We start from the raw sequence: 25,168 nt of genomic DNA, 5'->3' as shown, positions 1-25,168 counted from the left end.
GTGAAGCCATGAAGTCTCTATTATCACAGAACTTTGGGAACATATTAGACAAACATGAGAAATAACGTAAATACAGTTGATCCTGTCTAGGGACAGCAGGATGAACTAGACGGCCTCTTGAGGCCCCTTCCAGCCCTGTTTCTCTTTGGGTTTATGTGAGAAGAGGATAAACTCTATTCACCTGCTTTTGCTGTTGACTATATCATTGAATCTGTTACTTATAGAAAATTTAAAGGGTATGTGCTTGTGTTCTGTTGCCTTTATTTAAAAGGCTACATGCAAGAGAAGGTTTTCTTTTTTTAAGAAGTTAATTTTTACGTGAAAGTTTTGGTGGGTTTTGTTTTTGGTTTTTTTTCCAAGCAACAGCTTTCACACTAATACTCCCTGCTGTCCTGTGTGTCAAAATCCTTGGATATTAGGAGCTCATTATTATTCTCTACAAGAAGGGCATATTCTGGATTTGTATTCTATTTATTTGATACTAAAGAGAAAAAGAGAATGTTAGTTCTTCCATTCTGAATTTTGTTGAAAATTCAGGGCAAAACACCGCATTAAGAAAATAATCTTTAGATTTCAGCAAATTGGAATCTAGGTGAGAGAACAGGTTTGTCAGGTTTTCTTCCATGTCACAGAATTCTTGGCATGACTAATGAATTCTTTAGGAAAAAATAGTTATCTACTGCTACAAAATATGCAAGGCTATGTAGTTCACTGCAGAACACACATGTGTGCACACTTTTTTTTTTTTTATTATTTTCTATTTATTTATATATTTCATTAGTATGTTAGAGGTTGGAATCTCTTTGTGCCTGTATGAGACAAATAGAACCAGTAGTAAAAAGAATCAACTGCTCTAGTTAAAATTCAGAGCACTGGCTTCTTAGATAGTATAGGAAAACCAAAGGTTTAGGATTTTATGTTCCCATCTGTATATGCCTACTAATGGTATTTGTTTAACAGAACAAAATGGAGGGCACATTAAAAAAAATTTTTTTTTTTTCCTACAGAACTTTCTGGTATTCTTTGTGGCTCTTGCAGATGACATTTCACAGATGTATATTCTTCTTTTTCTTTGTTAGTTTCCATAATGGAAAAAGGAAGTACAGTTTTCAACAGTGCACAAAGGCTGGAAGTTGTTAGAAACTGCATCTCATTCATTTTTGAAAACAAATTTTTGGAGACTGAAAAGGTAACAAAATAAAATTTTAACTTTCCCAAATAAGCCTCTGTTCTGTTAATGAGTGAATAGAGACTGACCTTGTCACAAAGTGCATTTTGAAGTCTTGTTTCAAATACTAATGGTTATTTTAACCATTTAAATGAGTGAAGTAAGCCATAAAACTCATCATCTAAATGCAGTACTGTATGCAATATGAAGCTAATGGATTTGAAAACCTGTTTGTAATACTACATGAGTGCGTTGATGTCCTTTTTGCTAATCTGTGTTCCCATTATAAATAGTATTGTCCACATGATTTTTTTAAAAAAGGGATGTATATTGGTCCAGCAGTATTGATTAGGAGGAATGTAAACAACAGGTATACATTGATGTTTCAGTGTTTGTCAACCAATGCTCTTTTGAAATTTTCAGTGCAGTAAATTTTGCTGGTTTAAAAAATCAATAATTTGATAGAATTCAGAGGTGAATGTAAATATTGGGCATGTCTGTCTTCACTAAAATGTAGTAGTGAGTTGTCATCCTTGACATTCTTATTTTTTCACATTAAGAATTTGCCGGGTTTTGTAGATTCTATCCATAGTTTTCAGTTACTGATTCTAGAACAATCACTCAAACTTACATTCAAATCTAATTCTACATATGCAAATGGCTGTAAAATTATTTTAAGAATTTTTTTTATTTCTCAGAAAAGTATCACTTGTATATCTCTGAGGCTGTGCAGCTCAAGATAGAAAATGAGCATTTCTTGATTTACAAGTTATATTATGGAAATGCATATGGGGAAAGTGCTAATAAAACGGGTGGATCTTTTTAAAGAGTTTGGATGCATGTGTAGCACAGTAGTTTTTAACCTCTTTCAACTTACAGGCACTTGGAAAATTTCAGTAGTTTTTTGTCCCCCTGCATGGTAAATTTGTCCTCAGACAATAGGCTGCCTTTTCTTATTTATCTGTTGCCACCCATTAAATCTAGTCTAAAAAGCCACAGTTGATAATCACTGATGTAGCACTTGCTGTGTCTTTAAAACATTGGCATAAATACTCTATTGGCACTGTTTTAGGGTAAACTGCATAACAGTCTTGTGGCCTCATTGCTATGAGAGGTATGCCACTTCTAAAGCCATTTGTCATTCACTGCTTATCAAAAAACATGCTGGTTGGCCTTGATACGCTAACTCGAGACCTGGCCTGGCTGGTACAGAATAGAACACTTGCTTTCATGAACAGTAATCCATTTCTGATCCATTCAATGCCTGACTATATTCATTTATTTCTATTTACAGATGTAGGTGAGAAATGCTGTGTAATGCATTGGAAAAAAACATGGGAAAAATTTAATACTTAATGACTTAAGCTAAATCAACCATTATGTGAAAGTTTGATATTCAAGCTAATGAGCCATTTCCAAAGTTTTTCTTTACTATACTGTCACTTGCAGTTTCTTAATAAGGAATGAATGATTATCAGTATGAATAGTGCTATTTAATTTCATTTTCATAAAGTTAGATTTTCTTCTCTCCAGACCCTGCCTGCAGCTCTGAGAGCCCTAAAAGGAAAGGCAGCTCGGCACTGCCTGACACAGGAATTAGGCCTGCATGTTAAACAAAATCGAGCAATACTGGACCATCAGCAGTTTGACTACATTGTGCGAATGATGAACTGTGCATTGCAGGTACAGTATATGAAGGTTTTGTTCTTTGGTTGTCTTTGTTTTGTTAGGATAAGCAAAAAATTGTTTAGAGTGATGTGGAGAAGCAAAATAATTAAAATATAGGACCATGTGCTACAATGATGTAGCAGATACTACTTGGCAGTGGATTTAAGATATTTTATTTTTGGAAGGATAAAGGACAAAATGCTCAGGTCTATACAGATCTGCCTGATATGAAAAACAGGAATAAAACTGTCCACATTATTAATAATTTAGGTATAATTTAGTTTTGGTAAGTATTGAAGTGATTTATCTTAATGGCTTGAAGTACTTTTTTTAATGAATGGGTGTTAGCTTTTCCAGGTCATTTTCAACTCTGAGCTCCTAAAATTTGTATCACACAGTTAAAAAAAACCATAAGTTTGTCCTCTTTGTCATCACAAGTGCAAACATACTTCAAGAAGAAAGCATACTTTCTGCTTCCATGGTTCATGGTGGTAGTTCTACTTATCACAGTGACATCTTAGTTTGTGAGAGACTCACTGAAGGTGCTTGCGGTTCATCTACTAAGTTTTTTTACTGAGAAATTAAATAATTTTGTGCTGAATAAACATCAACATAACAGTGGCAGCTACCTATGAGAGTAATATATGTGGATGTCTTCTTTTGACTTTCATTTGAATAGTTGTTCAGTTTTAGCTTTACTTGATGCAATTCATTGTCAGAAATATTTTATAGACGTCAGTGTTTTCAGTCTGATATCTGAGAATGTAGTAGTATTTTTTTTTTAAATTTGTAATGTGATCACATTTGGTTATAATTTGCCTTGTTGCCCCTGTCTAAGTTATTGTATCAAATTAGGGATTTGATTGAGACATTGGTATTTTAAGCCCACTCTCCTCTAACCCAAAACCAGCTGAAATTATTTTGCAGCAGTTTGTTGACCCATATTTCTAAAAAGGTGAGTGCTAAATACAGCTTTCACATAAGTATAGAAATAAATTAGCATTGACTGAGCAAATGCTACCTCAGGTCACCATCAAATGTAAGTTTTGTTGTCTGTTGTATTTCTTGTTTGTTCACAGTAGATATTTTTCTACTGTTTGGAACAAAATTCAACTTTGCCTGAGCAGTGGTCTTTGGAGTAAAATTACCTACAGTTAGCAGATGAAAACTGAAGTTGGCCAGCTAAAATTGCACAGCATGTACCAGTGTCTGCTTTTTTGGCACAGGCATTGGCCTTTTCCAGGCTCTAAGTTTAGCTTCAGAATTGGAAGAAAAATTGAAATTATCTGTGAAACTGTATTTCTCTGCCCAAAATAGTGACCAATGGAATACTGCACCTGCTGTGTATTCCTGAGTTAGAAATTTTCTTTCAAACCAGAAAACAGGATTGTCTAGATGTGCTGCAGATTTTGCTTCTACTTTTTTGATTATTCCTGGGATAAAAAAATTGAGGTGTTTTTAGACAATAGGAATGAAATACAAATCCCCTTTATTTGCCATATCTTAGTACAAAACAGATGGCAGAGAAAATGGGAAGTTGAGGAAATTTCCTTTGCTGAGGAAAGAAATACTGACATCACCTTTTAATAAAGCAATAAAATCCAATTTTTCTCTAGGAAAAAAATGTTATTTTTCTTCCCAGTGATTTGAAGACCCAAGAAGGTCCTTAATGTTCATAGAAATGAATGCATCTGAAGTCTTACTGAAGTTAAAATAGAATGGTTTTTTTTCTCAATAAAACTAGCAAATATAACTCAAATCATGCAGAGGAAACAGATCAAGTAAGGAGGCATAGTTTTTATGCTTCCCCCCCCAACAGTATTTTCATATCTTTGAAAATATAAAATGGAAATTTCCATTTCTCAGGAGTAAGCTTGGCCAGTATGAAAACATCTGAACTCCTGACGCTGGGCAGCTAGTTAGAAGCAAGTATTTAGTACATCTATTTTTATGACATATTAAAATAAAAGCATGATTTATAATTTGTCTGTGCACTTTGTTCAACTGTATTATTTGGAGCAATATGTAAATTGGGACATTTTGGAGCTTTCCTGTATCGGTTTGAGGAAAAAATAGATTATCAAGAACTTACTTAAATTTGCCCTTGCTGCAGTGGGACTCAGCAAGTCAACATTTTGCTGTAGAGATGAATTCTTTTAGCTGCAGGTCATAAGACCAAGTAATTTCAACAGTGTCTGTTAAAAAGATACAAAAATCTGATTTAAGAAATGTGGTCTTAACTGGAGATGTATTCAAGTTTTAGGGAAATACCACATTAATTGTGATGGAGGTTTTGGGGAGAGTTAGACTGCAGTATTGCTTTAAGATGTCACCAAACTATTGGAATTGTAGAAACTGTCTCAGTCGTACCACCAAATGTCACAGATTTTTTTGTTAACGTTATTGCATGTTCCCATTGGCTACTGTAAGATACAAACTAAAATATTGCTGTGGCCAGGAGGCATAAGGCAGCTGATACAAAAGCTGAGAGGAGGGGAAGGCCCTGGGCACAGTCAATAGGTTGGACAGAGCCCTGGCTCTCTACTGTACACGCGGGGTTGAGCTGGCATGTGTGTGCAGCAAGCCCTAGCCTGATGGTTTTCCCTGGGAAATACCAGGCTCTGCTGGCTCACTTGCTCATGCAGATAGGAAATCTAATGCTCCCCATCCACCAAACCTCTGCTGCTGATGATGTGAATTGTTGCAAACCATATGTATTTCAAGAGATACAGGTTGGCCATTTCTGAAAAGTGTCTTTTGAACAAGAAACTGTTATTGGCATGTACGGAATTCTTTGTCTTATTGGGAACAGTGCCACATCTTACAAAACCAGGAGGATTGCATTCTGCGAGTTTATTGCACATCCCTCTGTTACTATTCAAGGTTTTCATGGTTGTTTAGTGTCAGTTTTTTTCTTTTAATAGGATGTGTTCTCTTGTTTTACTGGAGTCCATAAAAATAAAGGTCAGATGCTTTTTCAGAGCTTCTGTATACTCATTTTGTAGATGAAGAGCAGTATGTTAACAAAATGCTAGCAATAATCCCACCATGTATATTGTTGCTGGTCTCATTATACCTGGTGTGATGTGTCTGACACCACAGTCCTTGAGAATAGATTAAAGAAGAGGAATATAATATTCATACCATTGCTTCCAGTTAATAGCTGTTTTATTTTAGTGAAAAAATTATTTAGGCTGTATTTCCCCAAGTATCCGATCGCTAGCTATTTTGCAACTGGGACAAAGGGAGGGTGGTATTTTAGTGATTTCTCTAGAGATAGCAAAACTTGGGCTAGTGAGATCTCTGGTGTTTGTCAGCTTGAGTCTCTCAGTCCAAGAGTGGCATTCTTTTGAACTATTCTTCTTTAGACTATTCACAGTCTGAAGGTAATGGGCAGGACCTCACTGCAAATTTTTAATAGGCCTGTGATCTATGAAATAGTACAATAGAGCTTCATATTAATCTGCCTTACTTAGCAGGTAGTGAGCTGCATGTCAAGCCTTGTGGTGACTTTGGGTGGCTTTACAAATACAGTTGAGGTAAGGCATGATGCAGTAAGTCAATACTTAAAAACATGCTTTACTGTGTGTGTCTGTGTCTGGGAAGTATTGACAATCTACTGCTGCTGAAATGAAGATGAAAGAGGTACTTCTGTTCTTAATAGCAGGAAGATCAAAATTACATAGAGATTGTATTGCTCATTGATTAAAGCAGATGTCTTCTGATGAGAGCAATTAAGTCCCTAGTTATTTGCTTTTCTCTGCTGGGAGTTGTCATTGGCCACTTGCTAAAACCATTATTGTCAAGCCCTAAGTCAGAATTTTTCCCCTGACAAATAATATACTCTGACAAGCATTTAATCAGCCTGTAGTACAGTAGTGATTAGTATCTGTGATAGCAAAGCAGAAGCGTTATGTTCTGTTCCATATGTTATATAACTAAATTACTGTTAAAAACCATCTACAGTGTTGTGAAAACTTAATATATTGATTGACAATTTATTCATACAGATAGCACTGTAATGAGAAAAATGTGAAATTATTTCTCTAGAAACTATTTCTGTGGTGTTTGCTATCTGCTGCTGTGGTTACTTCAGAATAATTTGCAATTACACATAAATTCCTATTTTAAAAGGTTTTTTCCTCTTTAATTTTCTGTAATGAAATGCTTTTCTCTGACATTTCTAAAAAGACTACTTCACTTTTTTGCAACTAAAAAGCCTATTTTTTACCAGAGAAACACTTCTTCTATGTAATTATGTTTCCAGCAACACATTGTATTTTTAATACTCATTAAGAAATAACGGCAAAAGCCATCTCAAGGCTCAATTTGCATGCTTTGCCATTAATCTATTACAAACAACATGACTTGTCCAGATTTTTAATTGTCTCTCTGACTTTGCTCTGGCAGCAGCAAGTGAATTCTGTATTTTGAAACATAGTAGCACCTAATTTGATAAAATGGCAGAAGAAAAGGCCTGAAGATGGTAACTTCTCCCATGTGTAGGTGGAGAGTACTTGATAATCAGAAAGAATTTTTTTATTAAAAAGACATTCTAAATAGTTTGCATAAAATACTTAACAGTAACAATAAGGCTTCCTAAAAAAACTTTTTTCTGGGGAAAGATTCTCTTCAGATAGTGGAGGACTATGCGCTAGCTTCCTTTGCTAGTTGGAACAGATGAAACTTTTAATTTAAAAAGAAAAACTCCAAAACTACAATGTAGCAATATAACATTGCCTCTCCAAGATGTTGGTCAGTAATATTGCTTAACTGCATATTAATGCTTTTCTTTGGCAAATGTGGGTCAAATTGGAAAACGTATGTGCCCCAGACGTCTGGAGTACTTAATCTAAATGTGGTTAGAGTGCGAATAAGGTGCATAAAACTGTTAAATACTTTCAAAATTCTGTTCTTTAGATGTAGGAAAGGGGTGGGGTCTTCTAATGATGTGATTTAATCTGACAGCCTACAAAGTCACCAATGCTGTTTTAGGACCTGATTTGCTCCAGTGTCACGTCTGTATGAATACGCATGTGTTGTACCAGTGTAACAGAGAATATCTTTAATAATAGACAAATTATTCATTGTTTTAGTGTTTTAGATAATTTCTAATAGATCACTAGGGCTTTCCATAGTGGCAATAAGCAGATGTTTATCTTTCAAATAGAGTATACTGAGTGTTCTAAAAGTATACTTATAGTATACGGTATGAAAAACAACTGTAGGAAGTCTTAGTAGCAACCAGGGCAAATTTAAAAATTTAGTGCATCTGTTTTCCAACAGTGACCAAAAGCGGATGAAAGATAGTATTGATTAATTTTGCCTCTAGAATTTTGCTTGTGACTCTTCTGTATTGCTTTGGTTTAATAAGGGCCCCTTCAGTCTGTTGTGAAAGAAACATTAATATACAGAATTAAAAAACAATGGCATTCTATAAATAATATTAAATTTATTTTTCTTATGGAAATAACTTCTGTATTATGTTCTGCCACCAGATAAAGTTTAAAAATTGTCAGTCAGTTCTTAGATTTCAGAGGTTTGTGAATACTGTCCAATAACAAGAAAGATTTTATTACTCCTGAGAGAAAATCAGCCGTGTGTGTGTGTCGTATGATTCAAATTCTTGGCAATATAAAGGTTAAATGAACTAGTATTTCTCGTATTTTATGTTGAAAACTTATGTTGCTAAACATCTTTGTTTTGGAGGATTATAGTAGGTTTCTCTCCTTTCAGACTTTTATATCATGGCCTGCTTTTTGTTACTCAGTTTGACTTGTGTTCCTGGAAGTAGAGACTCTCAGAAGTAATGTTTGAAGAACAGCAGTATTTGAAAATATTTTAAGGTATTTTAAAGCATAGAAAATATATCGTGAAGAGAAATCATGGGAGTTTAACAGGGCCACACTTAATTCTATTAATTCATCAGTTATTAACAATTTGATCTTTTTCATTGTGTTGGACATAGTCATGGTATTATTTAAGTGAAAGAAAGGACATTCTAGTGTTTAAGGCTTGGACTTGAAACTTTCAGGTTTAATTCCATATTGCACTGCAGGTTTGGTTTTGGGGGGGGGGGGGGTTGGTCATAATGGCCACAATCATATAGTTTCTCTGGTCCATGGTTTGTTACCCAAAAAGTAGAAATAACAGTTTTTCTATCCTGCTGACTTTTCAGGGGTCCACCTGTAATGTTCTGGACTTAAAGAACTTAAAGTTCTTAAAAACTACTATTTCTGAATCTTTCTGAATCTTTTTCCCAAGAAATTGCAAGATACTAGAATGTCATTGCACATGGCTGAACTGATGGTGCTCACGTAATTTCTCTACAAAAAAAATGGAAGTACGTTGTAAAAGATTGTATTGCTCATCTGTTTTTATTTTTCCTTTCTTTGCTCTGAGGAGCATACTGTTATATTCATCCAATCTCATTGGATGGCCACACAGTCCAGGAAAAATCCAGTCATAGGCATCTTTTTTACAAAATCCAGAAAATAGTGTTTCTTTCTCTGTGGGATTGTCTATGTATGTACGTATTCACCAAGTAGGTACATGCGTACTGCTGTCACTCAGCATTGCAGACTTTTTAGCTTTATTACTGCTGCTAGAAGACCAGCCTACAGTTACCTACTCTGCAGGTATCAAGGGAAATGACCACCTTGACATAGCAGTAGCCATTCTTCACTGGGCCAGGACTCTCCCTGTGGAGGTCGCAGTGTCCAAGTAATTCCTTTCTGCATCACTTAGGGAGACTTGGTTGTGCAGTGGTCTCTACAGAGAGGTGTCTGGCTGGTTCTGCATGCGTGTCCAGCCACCAAGGTGGTTGTCTCAAGTTGCGTTGAACTGCCTCTGTGGTTTTAGTGAGGAATTTCTTTGATGACCAGGCAGCAGAAAACCATGGCTGCTTTTCACACTGGCGCTGTGCCAGCAGAGGTGTTCAGGAATGAGCTCGTGTGTGGCTGGGCACTTCCTGAATTGCTATTTCCCTGCAGACTTCCGAGACCCTGCTTCTGGTAATCTGACAGAGTTTGTGACTTCTGCTTGGACCTGCCCTCCATAACTATTGTGCAAGACTGTTACTTAAAGACAGGAAAAGAGAAGGATTAGCAGTCATGAGAGTCCCATGACATGCCTTCAGCCTCCCTCCCTCTCGGCTTCTCACCAAAACATGTTGTGTTCACACAATTCCTCCTCCCCTCTATGTATACACGTATGCATGTGCATACACAAGGCACAAGGGTGATACAGATAACTATGTCAGCTATATAGAAAAATATATATACTAGTATACACATAAATATAAACTCAGTAGTAACGCAGAAGTTAAAATAATCCCCAAGTCCCGCTGTGATCAGAGTGTGAATGAATGTGCATCTCGAACATACGTCTCGAGGGCTCTGGTTGTAGGGAATCCCCTGGTTTGCCCCAGGCCTCTTGCTGCTAATGTGAAAAATGACCAGAAATGCCAGAATAAAAATGTGATAGTGTCCTCCTTTTCTGTTGATATAACTTGCCATAGATACAACTTGTTTTCTGGACTGCAGGATGTGGGGATATTGATTATGCATTCATTATGTTTCTATGCCCTTATCAGAGCGGGATTCAGCCTGGTTTTAAGGGCCTCTGCTTAATATTTTATTACAAATATCAAATGATAGTGGGGTATTGCTTTTAATACAAGAACAAGCAGAAATACATGTGAGCAGCAGCACCGCTGGCTCCTCTGGCTGGTTGCAGCTTTGGGGCTCACAGTGGGGTTTCCAGCTGGGGCTGTGACCAGCCCAGGGTGCCCCGCAGCCCCCTGCTGCCCACAGCCGCAGTCACGGCCTCACAGGGGTACTGCACAGCCGAAACCAAGGCCCTTGAAGCAAAACAGCAGCAACAAAAATAGGTATGGGAGGAGCTGTGATGATCTGGAAGAGTTTTGGGCATATTTTAGCAGATTTTACGTGGCATTTACGTAGCAATGTAGGCATTTTAGAAAAAAAATGTAGGGTATGTTATCCAAACTGCAGACAGCTGGTCTGTGTCTGGGTTACACTGATTTCAGTCAGGTCCTATCTGGCTTACAGATAGGTTAATAAAAATGTGATAGCCTTTTGGACACAACCATAAGCACTAGAGCATCAGACGCCAAATGAGAGTGTCACACCAAGTAGCCCCCTCGCAGGGATAAGGAGAGTGGTACAAACCTACCTGTCCCGGTTGGGTCTCTGGGATGTTCGTCAGCTAGAGCAGTCTTTACTCTTAATGGACACCTCCTGCCATTGGCCTTTGTTCAATCCTCCTGTATTTGCTGTTAATGCAGGGCATGCTTGCGTGTGTTTGCTCACACATAGGTATCTTACTGAAACCATGTAGCTTCTTGGAGTGTTGACGTGGTAGGCTCTGACTGCTCTTAAGTGTTCATTACTGTTAATTGTGGCCTTGTGGTTACCAAGTGTTCCTAATAACTCTGTGTTCTAAATATTTTTGGTCGTCTTGATGAAAAGCAGACATGTATTTGTGCGCTACTCACTGCTGTAAATAAAACAAGTCTGGATTAGGAATTGTGTTATACTGCTGTGTAGTTGCTCTCCAGCCTGTCTGTGAAAGAGGTGGACTGATGAAGGGTAGTAAAAAAGAAAAAAAAAAAGTCTTTGATGTTGGAAAGAATAGACATTTTGCTAATAGAATGACTTCTGTTTTTACAAGTTTTATATCTAACAAAAATATGGAAGAAACACATGGCATTTTGTTTTTATTTTAAATTTTATGTATGTATATAATGTGCATTTCAGTACAGGTACATAATTCCATATAGATTTGTGTATAACACTGTTAGGTATGTTTACATGTGCTTAATCTGTATTGAGTGTCATTTTACGTATACCATAAGTAACAAAATATTATACAGTATTGATGTACTGTACCCATTCAGTGAAAGTACCTCTGTGGCCACCCATATGCACATGTGTATTTAGCTTTAGTGCAGTCTTTCATTACTAAAATGAAGGGGAAGAGTTTGCCTGTTGAACATAGTCTCACTCTGGTCTTCCCCCAGTGCATTTCACCCTTCAAATAAGTGTTAAACCGAGGTAGCTGAAGTAGAGCAGCTGAAGTAGAATGCTTCTCTGCTCTGTGAGCAAGGTGTGTGCTCCCTTGATCATTGATGATACTTAACTTACTGGAAGAAACATGCCATACAGAAGACTGGTTTGTTGTTTCTATAAGGAATTTTATGAAGTTGTCTGTTTTTAAATGCTTTATTTTGCAGGAATTTGCATAAAAGTGCCAATGGGTGGCTGTAAGAGCATCATCTTTTATTTATTTTTCACATACAGTCATTTCTAAAACAGAAAGAACATTGAAATATATTCAAAGTCTTCTAATCATTTGGTTGCTGTAATGTTTGTATAACCATTCGTTTAAACAATTGAAATCTTGGCAACTTATATTCAAAAATTGAAGTGTGATGTTGAGATAAATACCATAAAACACAGGCCAGTTCTGGGTTTTGTCAATATCTTGTGTAAACTTTGACAAACGCATTAATATGACAAACAAAAAATAGTGAACATAGTGGCATTTTAGTATTATTCTTAAGGAAAAAAGCTTAAGAAGTGATTTCTTTACAGTAATAGACCTACCTCTACAGTTACATAAACAAAAAGTGTGTGAAGTTATAGAACAAAACCAGAAAATTAAGGTATAAACAAAGGAATGTTTGACAATTTACATATGTTATAAAAAATTCTTGCAGCTGTTGACATTCATTTTCAATATTATAGCCCAGGTTTATGGCTTACATGAATTGGTTTTTAGGATGCATGGGAAAATGCCATGTAAACATGCTATGGTGAAGATTACTTTTAGTAATTCCCCCCTATACACAGTCAGGGGGCAGGCTGTGGTATCTAGGGATCCAAAAAAGTATTTAAAAATAACTTCACCTAATGTCTATAGATTAAGGAAACAAACAAACAAAAACCACCAACCCCCATCCCTGCCTCTCCTCCCAGTTCTTCAACTCGAAACTCCAAAACTCCACTTGGGAGCTAGGAATTAAAATTTGAATTGCATGTTTAATAGTCTAAAATCTCACAATGTTTGTGAGTACAAATGGAATTAACTTTCTGTCTAGATTATTCGACTTTTGAGGACAAAAGCAACTTATTTTGATGAAATTAATTCTTCTGGTCAGTTGAACAACTTGTAAAACCTTTGCTTTCAATGTTAACTGATTAAACGTCACTTTAGAGAATAAACATCCTTTGTTATACCTAAATAAGTTGCTTACAACTGGCATGTAATATTCTGTATCCCTTCCAGGTGTATGGAATGAAGTATCTTACTAGATCATCTCTTACTGTAACTGTGGTAATAATAATACACTTAAAATCAACATGGATTATGAGGATGCCATGATTTTCAGCACTTCTTCTTTAGAAACTTCATCTTTTTCCTTATCTGCATTACAATATTGTGTCTACCTCAGAACCATAGGCATCTGAGTTTTATGTATTATATATACACCTTCAACAGTACTGATGATTTTAATTCTCAACAAGTTTTCATTTTTTTTCACTTTCAATACCTTAATGTAATTGCTCATATTTTATATATTTTCCTATACTTCCAAGTCTCACAAAATTTGCTTCTGTAAGTATCATGCATGCTCTGATATTTTCCACTTACACAAGTACATTAGCGTTAGTACAATCTAGATTCACAGATAGCACAAAATATGATGCTACCCACAACATTTTCTTGATTAGCGTCTGTCTTATGTGCCAGCAGAAGCTGGGGTTCACACTCTTGAACCAAATAAAGCCTACTGAATAATTTTTTTTGTATTAGAGCAGAGGCAAAACAAGTTGTTGTTTTGGACATTTTTTCTTTGTAAGAGAAAAAAATGTTAATGCCGGCAAAGCCGGTGGACTAAAACAGCCTTTAATTTATTGTTTTCAGGCCAAATTCAAGATTCTAGACTATCAATTTCATTGGAATTTAGCCTGTTATATTTATGAAGTTGAAAGGTGTAGTTGCTTTTGTGAAAAAAAATTTAAAGGAAAATATTTATTTTAATGGACTATTTTGGAGCCTTGCCTTTGTCATTTGGGAATAGTTGAAATACTAACCATATGTGGTTCTGTTTAAAAGCCACAGGCCACAACTACAGTTATGTTAACACAATTTGTTTCTCAGCCTCTGAATTGCATGTGTAAGAAAGTCATAGACTTTGATCCTGACTTGATTATGATAGATGGCTGTTATCTTCCCAATCCCCTATCCATTTAGCCTCCAGCCCTACAGAGCTAGTTACAGTGTAAAACATTTTCTGTGAAGAAAACTTAACTGATGCTAGGCTTGGGGTTTTTCAGTTACTTTTCACAACCTCTCAGGCATAGTCAGTACACCAGCAGTGTTGCATGGATCAAAACATGAAAACCACAACTGCAGAGAAAAACCAAACCAGGGTGCTGAGAGGTGTTATGAGAATCACTTCTTTGATTATCCATATTTCAGCTAAACTTTAACAAAGGGCTGCCAAATGCATTTTACATGTGCTCACTGCAAAGAACTGCTTCAGGATAATTTGGTATAAAAGTGCCATATAACAAAGATTTCTGTCAGTCTTGTCTAATTTCAAATTGAACGTACAACCTGCATATGAAAACAGTAGGCATCCAAACTGATTAACTTAAAATCAATCCAGCAAACCATAATTAACTATTCCAAACCATAATCATCTATTCATGGAAAATGGACTCATGGAAAGGTGTAAGATCCTACCTGAAGTCTATTCAGAGTGCCATTTGGTGGTGTTCATTCCTGGCTTCAAATCTGGGGGCATTCTGTGCTTAAAAGTGAGAACAGGTATACTAAAATATATGAGCATTCCAATTACCACTTTTATACAGACATTCACTTTCTTCAATAGCCTACTTGAAATTCATGTCATCTGAGATCACCTAGGAGTAATCAAAACTGTGGGGAGTATTGCTGATTCTTGGATACGTCTTTCCAGACCACGTTAAAGATTATGCAGCCAGAAATTTTCTGAGTATTCAACAAACATTTTTGAGGTTACATGTTGTCCACTCAGGTTTTATCGATCTCCATAAATACTGTGTTTGGAGAAGGGGATTAGAATTTGTTGGGGGTGGAATGACTTCTTTTCCAAGTCAGCTTGAACCAAATAATGTTTAGCAAATTTACCTAAGTCAGCATATTTTCTTGGTGCGCATTATTTCCATGAGGAGTTTGAAAATTTTTTGTTTCAGTTACTGATAGTACATGCTCTTGGGAGCATGAAGAGAAACAAATGAAGATGCTTGCTAAGAGAGAGAGGGAGTATTACAGGGAATGTCAGATGTTCCCTGTTACCTCTTAGTAAAGGGACTATGTTCAACATTTTCCATCTTAACAAAAAATTAAAATATCCTACATCTATTCCTATCTCATTTTCAACATTTGAAACATAATTATGTACTTAAAATAAAATGAACAAGTGTGTAGCTCAGTTTTCTGGTCAGTAAAAAGAAGCTGACCTTAGAGGTCCTTGGGGGTAGTTGAAATTCTGGTGGAGCCTGTAATCTCCATGTTAGTGATGAAACATCTTTGGCTACTCAGGCAACAGTCTAATAAGAAAGAAATCATGAACAAATTAATTTTCAATGAAGTCATTTGAAGTCAAAACCTGAAGACTTTCAAAATTCTCCAGTAAAAGTTTTCCTGAAGAAAGACTTTAAAAAACTTACTGAAAAGACTATAACCAACATTTGATCGTGAACTTTAGTATCTAGTGCAGAAACCTTTATCTTGTACCATACCACTGTAAAGCTTGGTTCTGTCACAATTTTGTATGAATGTGTCACTTTTTAGAAATAAAAGCTGAAGTACTTATTCAAAAATGAATTTTGATTAGCAATGTATGCAAGAACTATAGTGGTTAGAAGTATTTAAAATCCGTGTTATTAACAAAAAATGTTGATATATTTCTTTTTCCTAGTCAACATGCAGCTTTTCAGTTCAGAACAGATGCCCCTGGAAGCAGCTAAAGCAATGTTCTTTGTGCTTTCTTGGTCTCCTTGTTATTCATTTCTGTATTCTTTTCACTGTGTTTGGTAGTCATGCTTTGGCAGTCATTTTTTAGCTAGTATGAAATCTCTTGCATTTATTTTATCATCACTCCATAGTGATTTCTCCAACTTTATTTGTTTTTTTTCCTCCTCATGACAGACAACCAACTTTATTAATCATTATTACAAAATAGTTGCGTCTGTTTAGGAAATCACGTCGGTAAAAGACGTATCTGGAAACAAGGCATGTACAACGGCATGTAGTGATAGGACAACGGGTAATGGCTTTAAACTGAAAGAGGGCAGATTTAGATTAGCTGTAGGGAAGAAGTTCTTCACTGTGAGGGTGGTGAGGCACTGGAACAGGTAGCCTGGAGATGTTGTGGATGCCCCATCCCTGGAAGTGTTCAAGGCCAGGTTGGATGGGGCTTTGAGCAACCTGGTCTAGTGGAAGGTGTCCCTGCCCATGGCAGGGGGGTTGGAACTAGGTGATCTTTAAGGTCCCTTCCAACCCAAACCATTCCATGATTCTGTGATTCTAAACCTGATGTTTTGAAACTCTGCAATTCAACTGAGAGGTGTTTCCTTAATTTAAGATTTCTTCATGTCTTGATTTGAGACACTATTAGGTTGTAGAACTTTTATGTATTCCAGAAATTGTTGCAGTACTGTAGACTCTGCTATGATCATCTAATGATTACCACTATTACCATATAGATTTCCTTTATCTCACTTCCCTGATTACTGGTATGCTAGTAATAGTTGGCAGGTAGTATGCTTTTCTGAATACTATACCTTTAAATTTATTTTTTTGTTAACTCGTTGTGTGCCCAGATGAAGTAATCATATTATTTTAGGTATACAAAAACTTCCATTCGTGTGTTGATCTCACTAAGTTCATTATTGTTATGAGATAGGGTAATCCTTATTTTGTTGTGTACTGGCTGCAGTGATGCCATTATTAAAAACTAACGAAATAAAAATGCAACACATAGTATATCTCTGTACTTAACTCATTCAGCATGAAGATAAAGGATTTGGGTCCAACATTTAATGACAAGGTATTTTCTGGAGATTTTCATCAAAATCAGATGTGCAGCACCTCCGTGTTATTGTTACAGCAATGGTGAATTTTGGCTGACACTTAGCTGTCATATTTAAGGTCAGAAAAAAATCATGTACTTCGAAGGCAATCATGAATTCTTTTGAAAACTTGGGAAAATATTTTGTAGTTGCGTACCAGATACTTGGTAAATTATCACAAAAAAGTAAGACCGTTTTATCTTTGCATTCTTGTACTTTGTAAAAATTTATCAAGTTTAACATACTTCTTGAGACAGCAGCTGTATCTAACTATTGGACATATACCTTTATTTAATATTTTATAAGACATTATATATTTAATATATAATATTAAATTTAATATTTAATAATAACTTTTAGCTTATAATATAAAACTCTGGTGCTTATCAGTCAGCTTTTTCCTTATTTTATTTTAAAAATAAACATAAATATTTAGAATCAGCTATTGTAAGAGAAAAATACTTAATTTTCCCTTTATTGTTATAAATATACGATATTAGCAGATTACTATCATGCAGATATTCCCAGCTATAGAGTTAAATGGAAATACTATAATGTGGTCTAAACTTCAGTGATAGCCAAGGGGGTGGGGAGACGAGAGAGGTTGTTTTGGAGAAGAGTGAGACTAATGTAAGTATTTATGAATTTAATTTATTACTTCATTTGTGTAAATAAAATATAAGATCAATTGCAAATTGAACTGTGAATGCAAAATGGTGAGATAATTTTTTGACAACATGTAATACATGTAATGTTTGTCTGTAGTGACAGAGGAGCTTTGTCTGCTCACAGGGAGGAGGCTATTATTAGTCCTCTACTCAGCTGTGGTGCATCAAGATGATTTCCATTCACACAATCAAATCCTTGGAATGCATTACCTGGCAAAATAGCTTATTTTCTGCACCTCACTGAAAATACAGCAAGTTTGCTGTTCAGTTCATGTGCCCTTGTTCAGGTGGATCCAGTGGTACTGCTGCAAGTGCCATGCTATGTGTTTGGCATCGTTTCTTCCAGGCTGACTTAATCTGTTTACGTACTGTGTGCTCTCTGGAACAGCTTGGACTGCATGTCACTACCCTTCCTATACACCACTGCATCATCGCATTCATGTGTCTCGCTCCACAAATGGGCATCAGTATACTACACAGTAGCATTGTACTGTGCTTGCGCATCTATCTCTCTCACTGTGTGTTAATATAGAAAGCCCAGATCTTTATTATTTATTCTTTTATTTTCTGTGGAGAGGAGAAGGTTCAAAGAAGAAGGAGAAGGGTGGTAAATAACAGTATTTGAAATTTTTATTAAATTGTTGACTAAGATCACCTAATGCTATGTCTCACAGTACTGAATCAAAAGCTACGCTGTTAAATCTCCTTACAAAACAGCAAAGAACAAGATCCAAAAATTTCAGCAGCATAAGGAGCTTGGGTAAAATGTGGCCATCAGACACTAGCATGGTACTGAAAGAGAAGGCAACAGGGACTGTGGGATTCTTGTCAGCTCTGATAGTAAAGGTCTTCCTGAAAGCCTAAGGATTTCTTTGCTACTTAGAACAGCAGGTAAGATAAAAGGACTGAGAAGATGGTGAAATGTATCAGGATATCTGTTTGTATTTCTTGTTAGGAAGAGACAGATTAGAAATATTTGTCTTTTGAGACATCACATTTTTGTCTATTGTACATGGCTGACAGTTCATGCCGATAGAGTGCGTTTCATTCATTATACACACTAAATAATGCCATATTGTCCAGAAATTAGCTATTGATCTTCAGAATTCTATCCTGCACTCATTTGGTAATTTGCTACCACATTCTCCAGAATTGGAGTCTTGATGTTTTTAGGATGCCAAAGCCATCGCTAATGCTTAAACTTCTCACTTTTTATTTTCGCTACCCACTCGGTTTTTTTTTTCAGCCATTGCAATCTGGCTCATCCTTCTGAAAGCTCCAAATATGAATTGTGTGGAAGGAATTTCAAATACCATGAGTGTAGCTGGGACTTAATGCTTCACTAATATTTCACTATACCCCCAAGCTGCCTTTTATGAATCTTTTCATTACCATTAACTGTGCTTTTTGCATTTTCCCCTATAATTTTGAGAAGATCAGAACAGAACAGAAAGGTGTTTGGAATAAAACCCTCAGGAATGAAGATCAGATAGCCTAGGAGAAGATCTCTCAGGGTTTTAAAATGGATTAACTGGCAACCCAAAAGCTGGCAAAGAAGGCTTTCTCTGTGGCTAGTTAGATGGATATTGCTACTAGCCGTGATTTAGAAGGCTATGGAACAGAAAAGGATCATACCAAGATTTCTTACAATTCGTATTAAAGAAATGGTTTTGCTGGAAGGCAATGCTACAGCAAAGTTCCCTACTACACTTCTGCTTCTTTGGTCTACACAGCAAGCTCAAGGATTTCTTCTTTCATCTAGTAGTGTTTGCCCTGCAGAACTGTTTTTACAGAGAACAGGAATTTGTTTCAAGGACATCCAAACATGCCTCTTCAACTAGATGACAAACCAGTATGTTTTGGGAGCTTACTTTTTCAATTCTGTAACCAAAGTTGGAGGAATTACTTCATGGAATTCTAACCTTCATATATCCTGGAGCCATTTGAAAATCCCAGAGAAAAGTATCAATTCAACAAGTTTTAAGACTGAAAGATTCAGAGGATAGTTTTACAATTGCCAGTTTAAAATTGTTTTACTGTTTCTTCTGTTGTCTTTATTTATCTCTCAGAAAACATGCTTCACACTTGGTTTTGCCTGTATTCTTAGAAAAGCAAACGCTTTATTAACATTAAAGGAACGAATTTTTAATAAAAGTTTCATAAGAAACAGTTCCCACATCTCACATGCACTTACCATGCTTGTATTATTGAACCGCAAAGAAGTGTAAGATTTCAAAAATCTGTATCCATATAAAAGAAGCTGCTGCCCATGCACTGGAAAGTACAATCTGAATACTTAAAATACTTCACATCAAGTTAAATAAAAATACTATATTTTTCTATGTTTTCTTTTCCGTAGCTTAAATATTTGTATTAGAATGTATATATTTCATTGATGAATGTTATCTTGGAGGGGGCACTTTACTAAATCAAGCAGCTCTTGAAGTCTCTGAATCTCTTGGGCTTTCCAGGCTTTGCAACAACATTCTCCCTTGATCATACAGATTCGATGCGTTCATCAAGGTGGACACTGCTCTACAACATGCTATCTAATCATGCATAACATATGTCCTTTGGTTTCCCAAATTTGCTTTAGGTATTCTTTTCTATGAACCATTTATCCTTTAAAAAACTTTATCAGCCAGAGTTATAAAGCCTTAAATTTGCTGGGAGTTTTTTCTCCAGAAAAATGGGATATTTCTGATAATTGCTTTAGTAGCATGATATTTTCATGATGTGGAATGAGCCTATTCTGATGCTGTTACAAGGTTGATTTTTTGATTAAGCAACTTGTACAACAACTTGTATTAAAGTTGTTAAAACTGCAACTACTCTTCAAAACATAACAGAAAATTTACATTCCAGTCCATTAAGGAACTGAGAGGTCTGGCAGCAGGGTTGGCAACAAGGGATTTTAGGTTCTGTCAGATTCACCAGTGCAAGTAATACAATGCGTCATTTGTGCCTAAGCATGGAAAAGCCCTTGCTGGCTGAATTCAAGATTCACAACCTTATAATAAGCAGAATTACCTCAAAAAAACCCACAAAACCCCCCTTTGTCATCCTTGAAATTCTGCAGCCATTGCAGGTCATTCCAGAAATATCCTCTTCCAGCAGCTGACACTTGTTTCATGAACCTAGAAATGGAGCTGCACCAACAAAGCTGATCCAAGAAAACTTCTTCCAGAAGCAGCTGGTCATTGTCGTTCTTGTTGTCGTTTGGTGCAGCTGTATACAGACTAACTGGTGCCTCTGCCAAAACTGTAGCAAAGCTTCTCAGTACTATCAAGGTTGGCGTAGAAAAACTGAAGCTGTCCGGCAATGAGATGTCAAATACATATTGAAAAGAGACTCCACTTTTGGCAGTTTGTGAAAAATGCGTCTCCAAGAGGCAGTGTTACATGCACACAAACGTGTACTTCGGTTCCCAGGGGCACCTGCCAGAACCCTGCGGATGCATTCGGTGTATATATATAAATTAAAAAAAACCCAAACAAACAAACAAAAAAAAAAACCCAACCGAAAAAACCCCCAAAACCTGGCATCAGCTTTCTCCAGTAATTTTTGTCTGTGGTGGTTGAGCACTGTGTTTTCCCTTTATATACTTATTCTTCTGAGCTTCTTTCAGTTCTGCATTCTCCTGACAGTTTCCGTCTCTTGGATGGGAGCCTTAAACTCTCTGTTTTGTTCTTTTGCCCCTGCTATGAGTGTATCTCTTGGTGAAACTAATGTTTTTAACATTTTTTACTTGGTACAAGATATTCTTTCCCCTCCTGCCTCCCATCGGTCTTACGCATTGTTTCCAATTATTTACTCTTTACCTCATATAGTTCCTTGAGAAACTTAATATCACTACTGTAAATCTGTTTACTTCTTCTGCCTGTTGCTTTTCTTATAATTTTTTTTTTTTTTTGCATCAAGGTACTTCATAGTATTTCCATTTCCTCTCATGTTGAGTGTCTGTTCAATTCAACTGCAATGTTATCTGTTTTACTGATTCCTTGGAGCTGTCTATACTGTACAGAGTTTGCTGATATCTGCAAACACCAACAAAACAAGGTAATTAATTTTGCACCTTTTTCTGAATTTTAGGGCACGGTCTTGGTTTGACATGTATAAACACAGCACATGGTTCCAGGTGCTGTTCATGTTCATGCTTATGTTTTTGCATGGAGTTACCCTGTCCCTCATGCAGAACTTTGCATTTGTCTTTGTTGAAGTTCAGGAGGTTCTTGTCAGTCTGTTTCTGACAGGCTGTGATGCCAGTTAGTAGCAGTCCTGCCCTCCAGCATATTTACCACTTTCCCAAACTTGGTGTCATCCAGAAATTTGATGAAGATGCATTTCATGCCACTTTCCAGGTTGTTAATGAAAACATTAGGTGGTATTTGCCACAGTGTCAACCCCTGAAAACATGACTTATAACCACCTGCCCGTTAAACTTGGAACCATTGACCACTGTCTTTTGAGTCTGATAGTGCCATCAGTTTTCCACTCTTTCATCTAGACCATATCTCCCCAGCTTGCCTAGAAGGATACCAAAGGAGCATGTGTCAAAAGTCCTGTTAAAGCCAAGGTAAATGAGATGTGCTGCTCTTTCCTCAGCTATGGAGCTTGTTATTTCATCATAGAGGTTGATCCATTTTCCCTTGGTCAGCCTGTGCTTTCTGTTCTTAATCACTGTTTTGTTCATCATTTGTCTGGAAATGCCTTCTATGAGGACTTGCTTCCTACTGTCCAGTCTGTAGATCCCCCAAACCTGTTCCTTGTCTCCTTTGAGGTGTTGCCTAAGGTTTTAGAATCATAGAATGGTTTGGGTTCGAAGGGACCTTAAAGATCATCTAGTTCCAACCCCCCTGCCATGGGCAGGGACACCTTCCACTAAGTTGCTCAAAGCCCCATCCAACCTGGCCTTGAACACTTCCAGGGATGGGGCTGCCACAACCTCTCTGGGCAACCTGTTCCAGGGCCTCACCATCCTCACTGTGAAGAACTTCCTTACATCTAATCTAAATCTGCCCTCTTTCAGTTTAAAGCCATTACCCCTTGTCCTATCACTACATGCCCTTGTAAAAAGTCCCCCTCCGGCTTTCTTGTAGTCCCCCTTTAGGTACTGGCAGGCTGCTATAAGGTCTCCCCAGAGCCGTCTCTTCTCCAGGCTGAACAACCCCAACTCTCTCAGCCTGTCTTCATAGGAGAGGTGCTCCAGCCCTCTGATCATCTTCGTGGCCCTCCTCTGGACTCACTCCAACAGGTCCATGTCCATTTTTGGTTTGTTTGGTTTTGGGTTTGTTTTTGGGGGGGGGGGGGTAGCAGGGGGGGTGTGTTCTTAATTTAAAAAAAAAAAAAAAATTCTGCTCGTCCTTTCCTTTCTACGTGCCACCAAGGCACTTCACTTTGTGTGTAGGATGATGTGGATCCCTGGTTCTTTGAAAACTGGTCCGCTCATCTCGCCAGCCCTCAGTGCGAATGAGCGATCTTCAAAAGGTTTCTGCATCTGACCTCCTCCAAATGCAGCCAGATCGCCTCCCACATTTGCTGAGCTGCAGTTGCTAAACTGGGAAGCAAGAGATGCAAAATCTTCGTCTCCTGATTTTTATCTCTGGGTGTAGCCATTTATAATCTTCAGTGCCTCATCTTTGGTCTGTGTGATCTTTTCCTGCCTCCATGACAAGGGTCTTCTGGACTGGTGGTGTTTCACCAACAGATGTGAACATTGTACTTTGTTAGGCTCCCCTTGGCCGTTCTTCCTACTGCCATTGGGCCGTTTCTACTGGCTGGCATTTCTGATGTGGTTGAAGTAATACACACGGCTGGAGCTGTGGCTCATGTGCTTCTCCCAGCCCGTGGGCAGCTTCTCCTCCTCCGCCATCTTCCCTCGGCTGTGCCTCCTGCACCACACGTGCCTGGCCTGGCCCCAGAAAAATCTGTTTCCCCAGAAAATCAGTTACAATTGGCAAGGTATCTATAAGAAACTGTCTCTCAAGGGGAAAACTCTGGGGTTTAGTTCTCTTTTCTAAGATGATGTCAGTGAGGGTTTTTAGCATAAATAAAAATTATTTTGTTATCACATGCTATTCAATGGAAAATTTTCAGTGAGCCCTACTTCCAAGTTACATTTCATCAGCCACTGTTTGTTCAATTTGTCCATAGTGAACTAGACCCAGAATCTTTTGGTAATTGATTTGAGCTGAGCGTCAACTCTTTGCATTTCAGAAGATAGATGTAAAATTCCACCTCTATCCAAACAATATTTTTCTAAAGCGAAAAACTGATTTTTCAGTGAATCACTTTACATACCCACAGAAATCTGATACATTTTTAAAAAGGTGTTAATTCCTGTTAAGTTGTAAAAATTGTATAGAATGTGCACTGATGTGATGCATTTTTATTAAAAGTATATGAAATTAGAAAATCACATGAAACTTAGAGAAGACCAATAAAATTAAGTTAAGCAAGATTAATGTATTCTTACATGTTTGAAAGTTTGTGACTGCTTATAATTTAGAAGAGACACTGCTGCGCACTGAATGAATGCTAGAATGCATAAGAATGTGTGCTGTGTACTTGTGAACTGATTCATTAATAGATAACTGGATTATACTGGAATATTGCATCTATTTTAATAGTTCTTCTCATATTTTAAGCATTTTTCTGTTGTTCCTTAACTCAGTTAACCAGACTGTCTGTAAAGGGGTTTACAAAGTATCCTGTATTTATGTTTTGCAGTCACTGCATAAGTGCTTTGGTCTACCGGGGCTTTAGGAGTACACTGCAGTTTATAGTTATATTATTAATTAATCACCCCTTTCCAACTGAGTAGTTAATGGATATTGATCGCTGTTTTGTCATGAATTGCAATGTATTCTATCATTTGAATGTTGTTTGTCAAATATTTTTTACAAATTACTGTGCAGGACCTTGTATCACAGCTGGTGTAGTTTAAGGTTTGGACAGAGTCACTGTGAATGAAGCCCTGCTGTGAAATAAAAGTCAAAAGGCATCTTGGCATCCCAACCATTTCCTTGGGAGAAGATTACAGCCTGAGTATGTTGAACTTTATTGCCATGGGCCTCATGACAGTATTCAGAAACACGCATGGCATTTCTGTTAAAGAAACTCAGATGTGCTTAGACGCAAGGGATGGCATTCTTGTGTTTATCAGTATCTTGCAAAAAAAGTTAAATGCTTTTATGCTTTTGGGGTACAGTAAAAATACAGTGAAGAATGTGTAATTTATGCACATAAAAATTGAGGTTCCTGATTTCCTAAACATAATTTGTTATGAGAAGGAGGAAATGACTAATCTCAACCCTAGACAGAAATGTATTTATTGAGAAAGAAGGGGGCGGGGGGGGGACGGACTCGACAGCTCTTCTTTGAGTAAAATGTTGTTCCTTGTTTTGACTTGCTGTGAGATCAGAAGTACAATGGAGCTGCATAGAGAAAATATGCCGCATTTGTTAACTTGTGAATGTGCGGAGTAAAGCAAAAGGACACTTAAAAATCAATGAACA

The 25,168-nt window shown here is 37.0% G+C and overlaps 1 protein-coding gene and 1 pseudogene across 7 annotated transcripts in view; one reads left to right on the top strand and one right to left on the bottom strand.

Moving 5' to 3' along the window:
- The window catches only part of SBF2 (SET binding factor 2), a 288,893-nt gene that overhangs the window by 173,672 nt on the left and 90,053 nt on the right, over window positions 1–25,168 (top strand). For all 7 annotated transcript variants that reach the window (XM_052810411.1, XM_052810407.1, XM_052810406.1 and 4 more), the window contains exons 15-16: window positions 1,080–1,189; window positions 2,702–2,851. In XM_052810411.1, coding sequence (XP_052666371.1) covers window positions 1,080–1,189; window positions 2,702–2,851 — 260 coding nt within the window. The remainder of the gene's footprint in view (window positions 1–1,079; window positions 1,190–2,701; window positions 2,852–25,168) is intronic.
- Window positions 23,038–23,523, bottom strand: LOC128152315 (peptidyl-prolyl cis-trans isomerase NIMA-interacting 1-like; annotated as a pseudogene).

This window comes from Harpia harpyja, chromosome 16, assembly GCF_026419915.1.
Source record: "Harpia harpyja isolate bHarHar1 chromosome 16, bHarHar1 primary haplotype, whole genome shotgun sequence".
In the NCBI taxonomy this organism is placed as follows: Eukaryota; Metazoa; Chordata; class Aves; order Accipitriformes; family Accipitridae; genus Harpia; species Harpia harpyja.
This window is presented reverse-complemented; position numbering and strand designations above follow the sequence as displayed.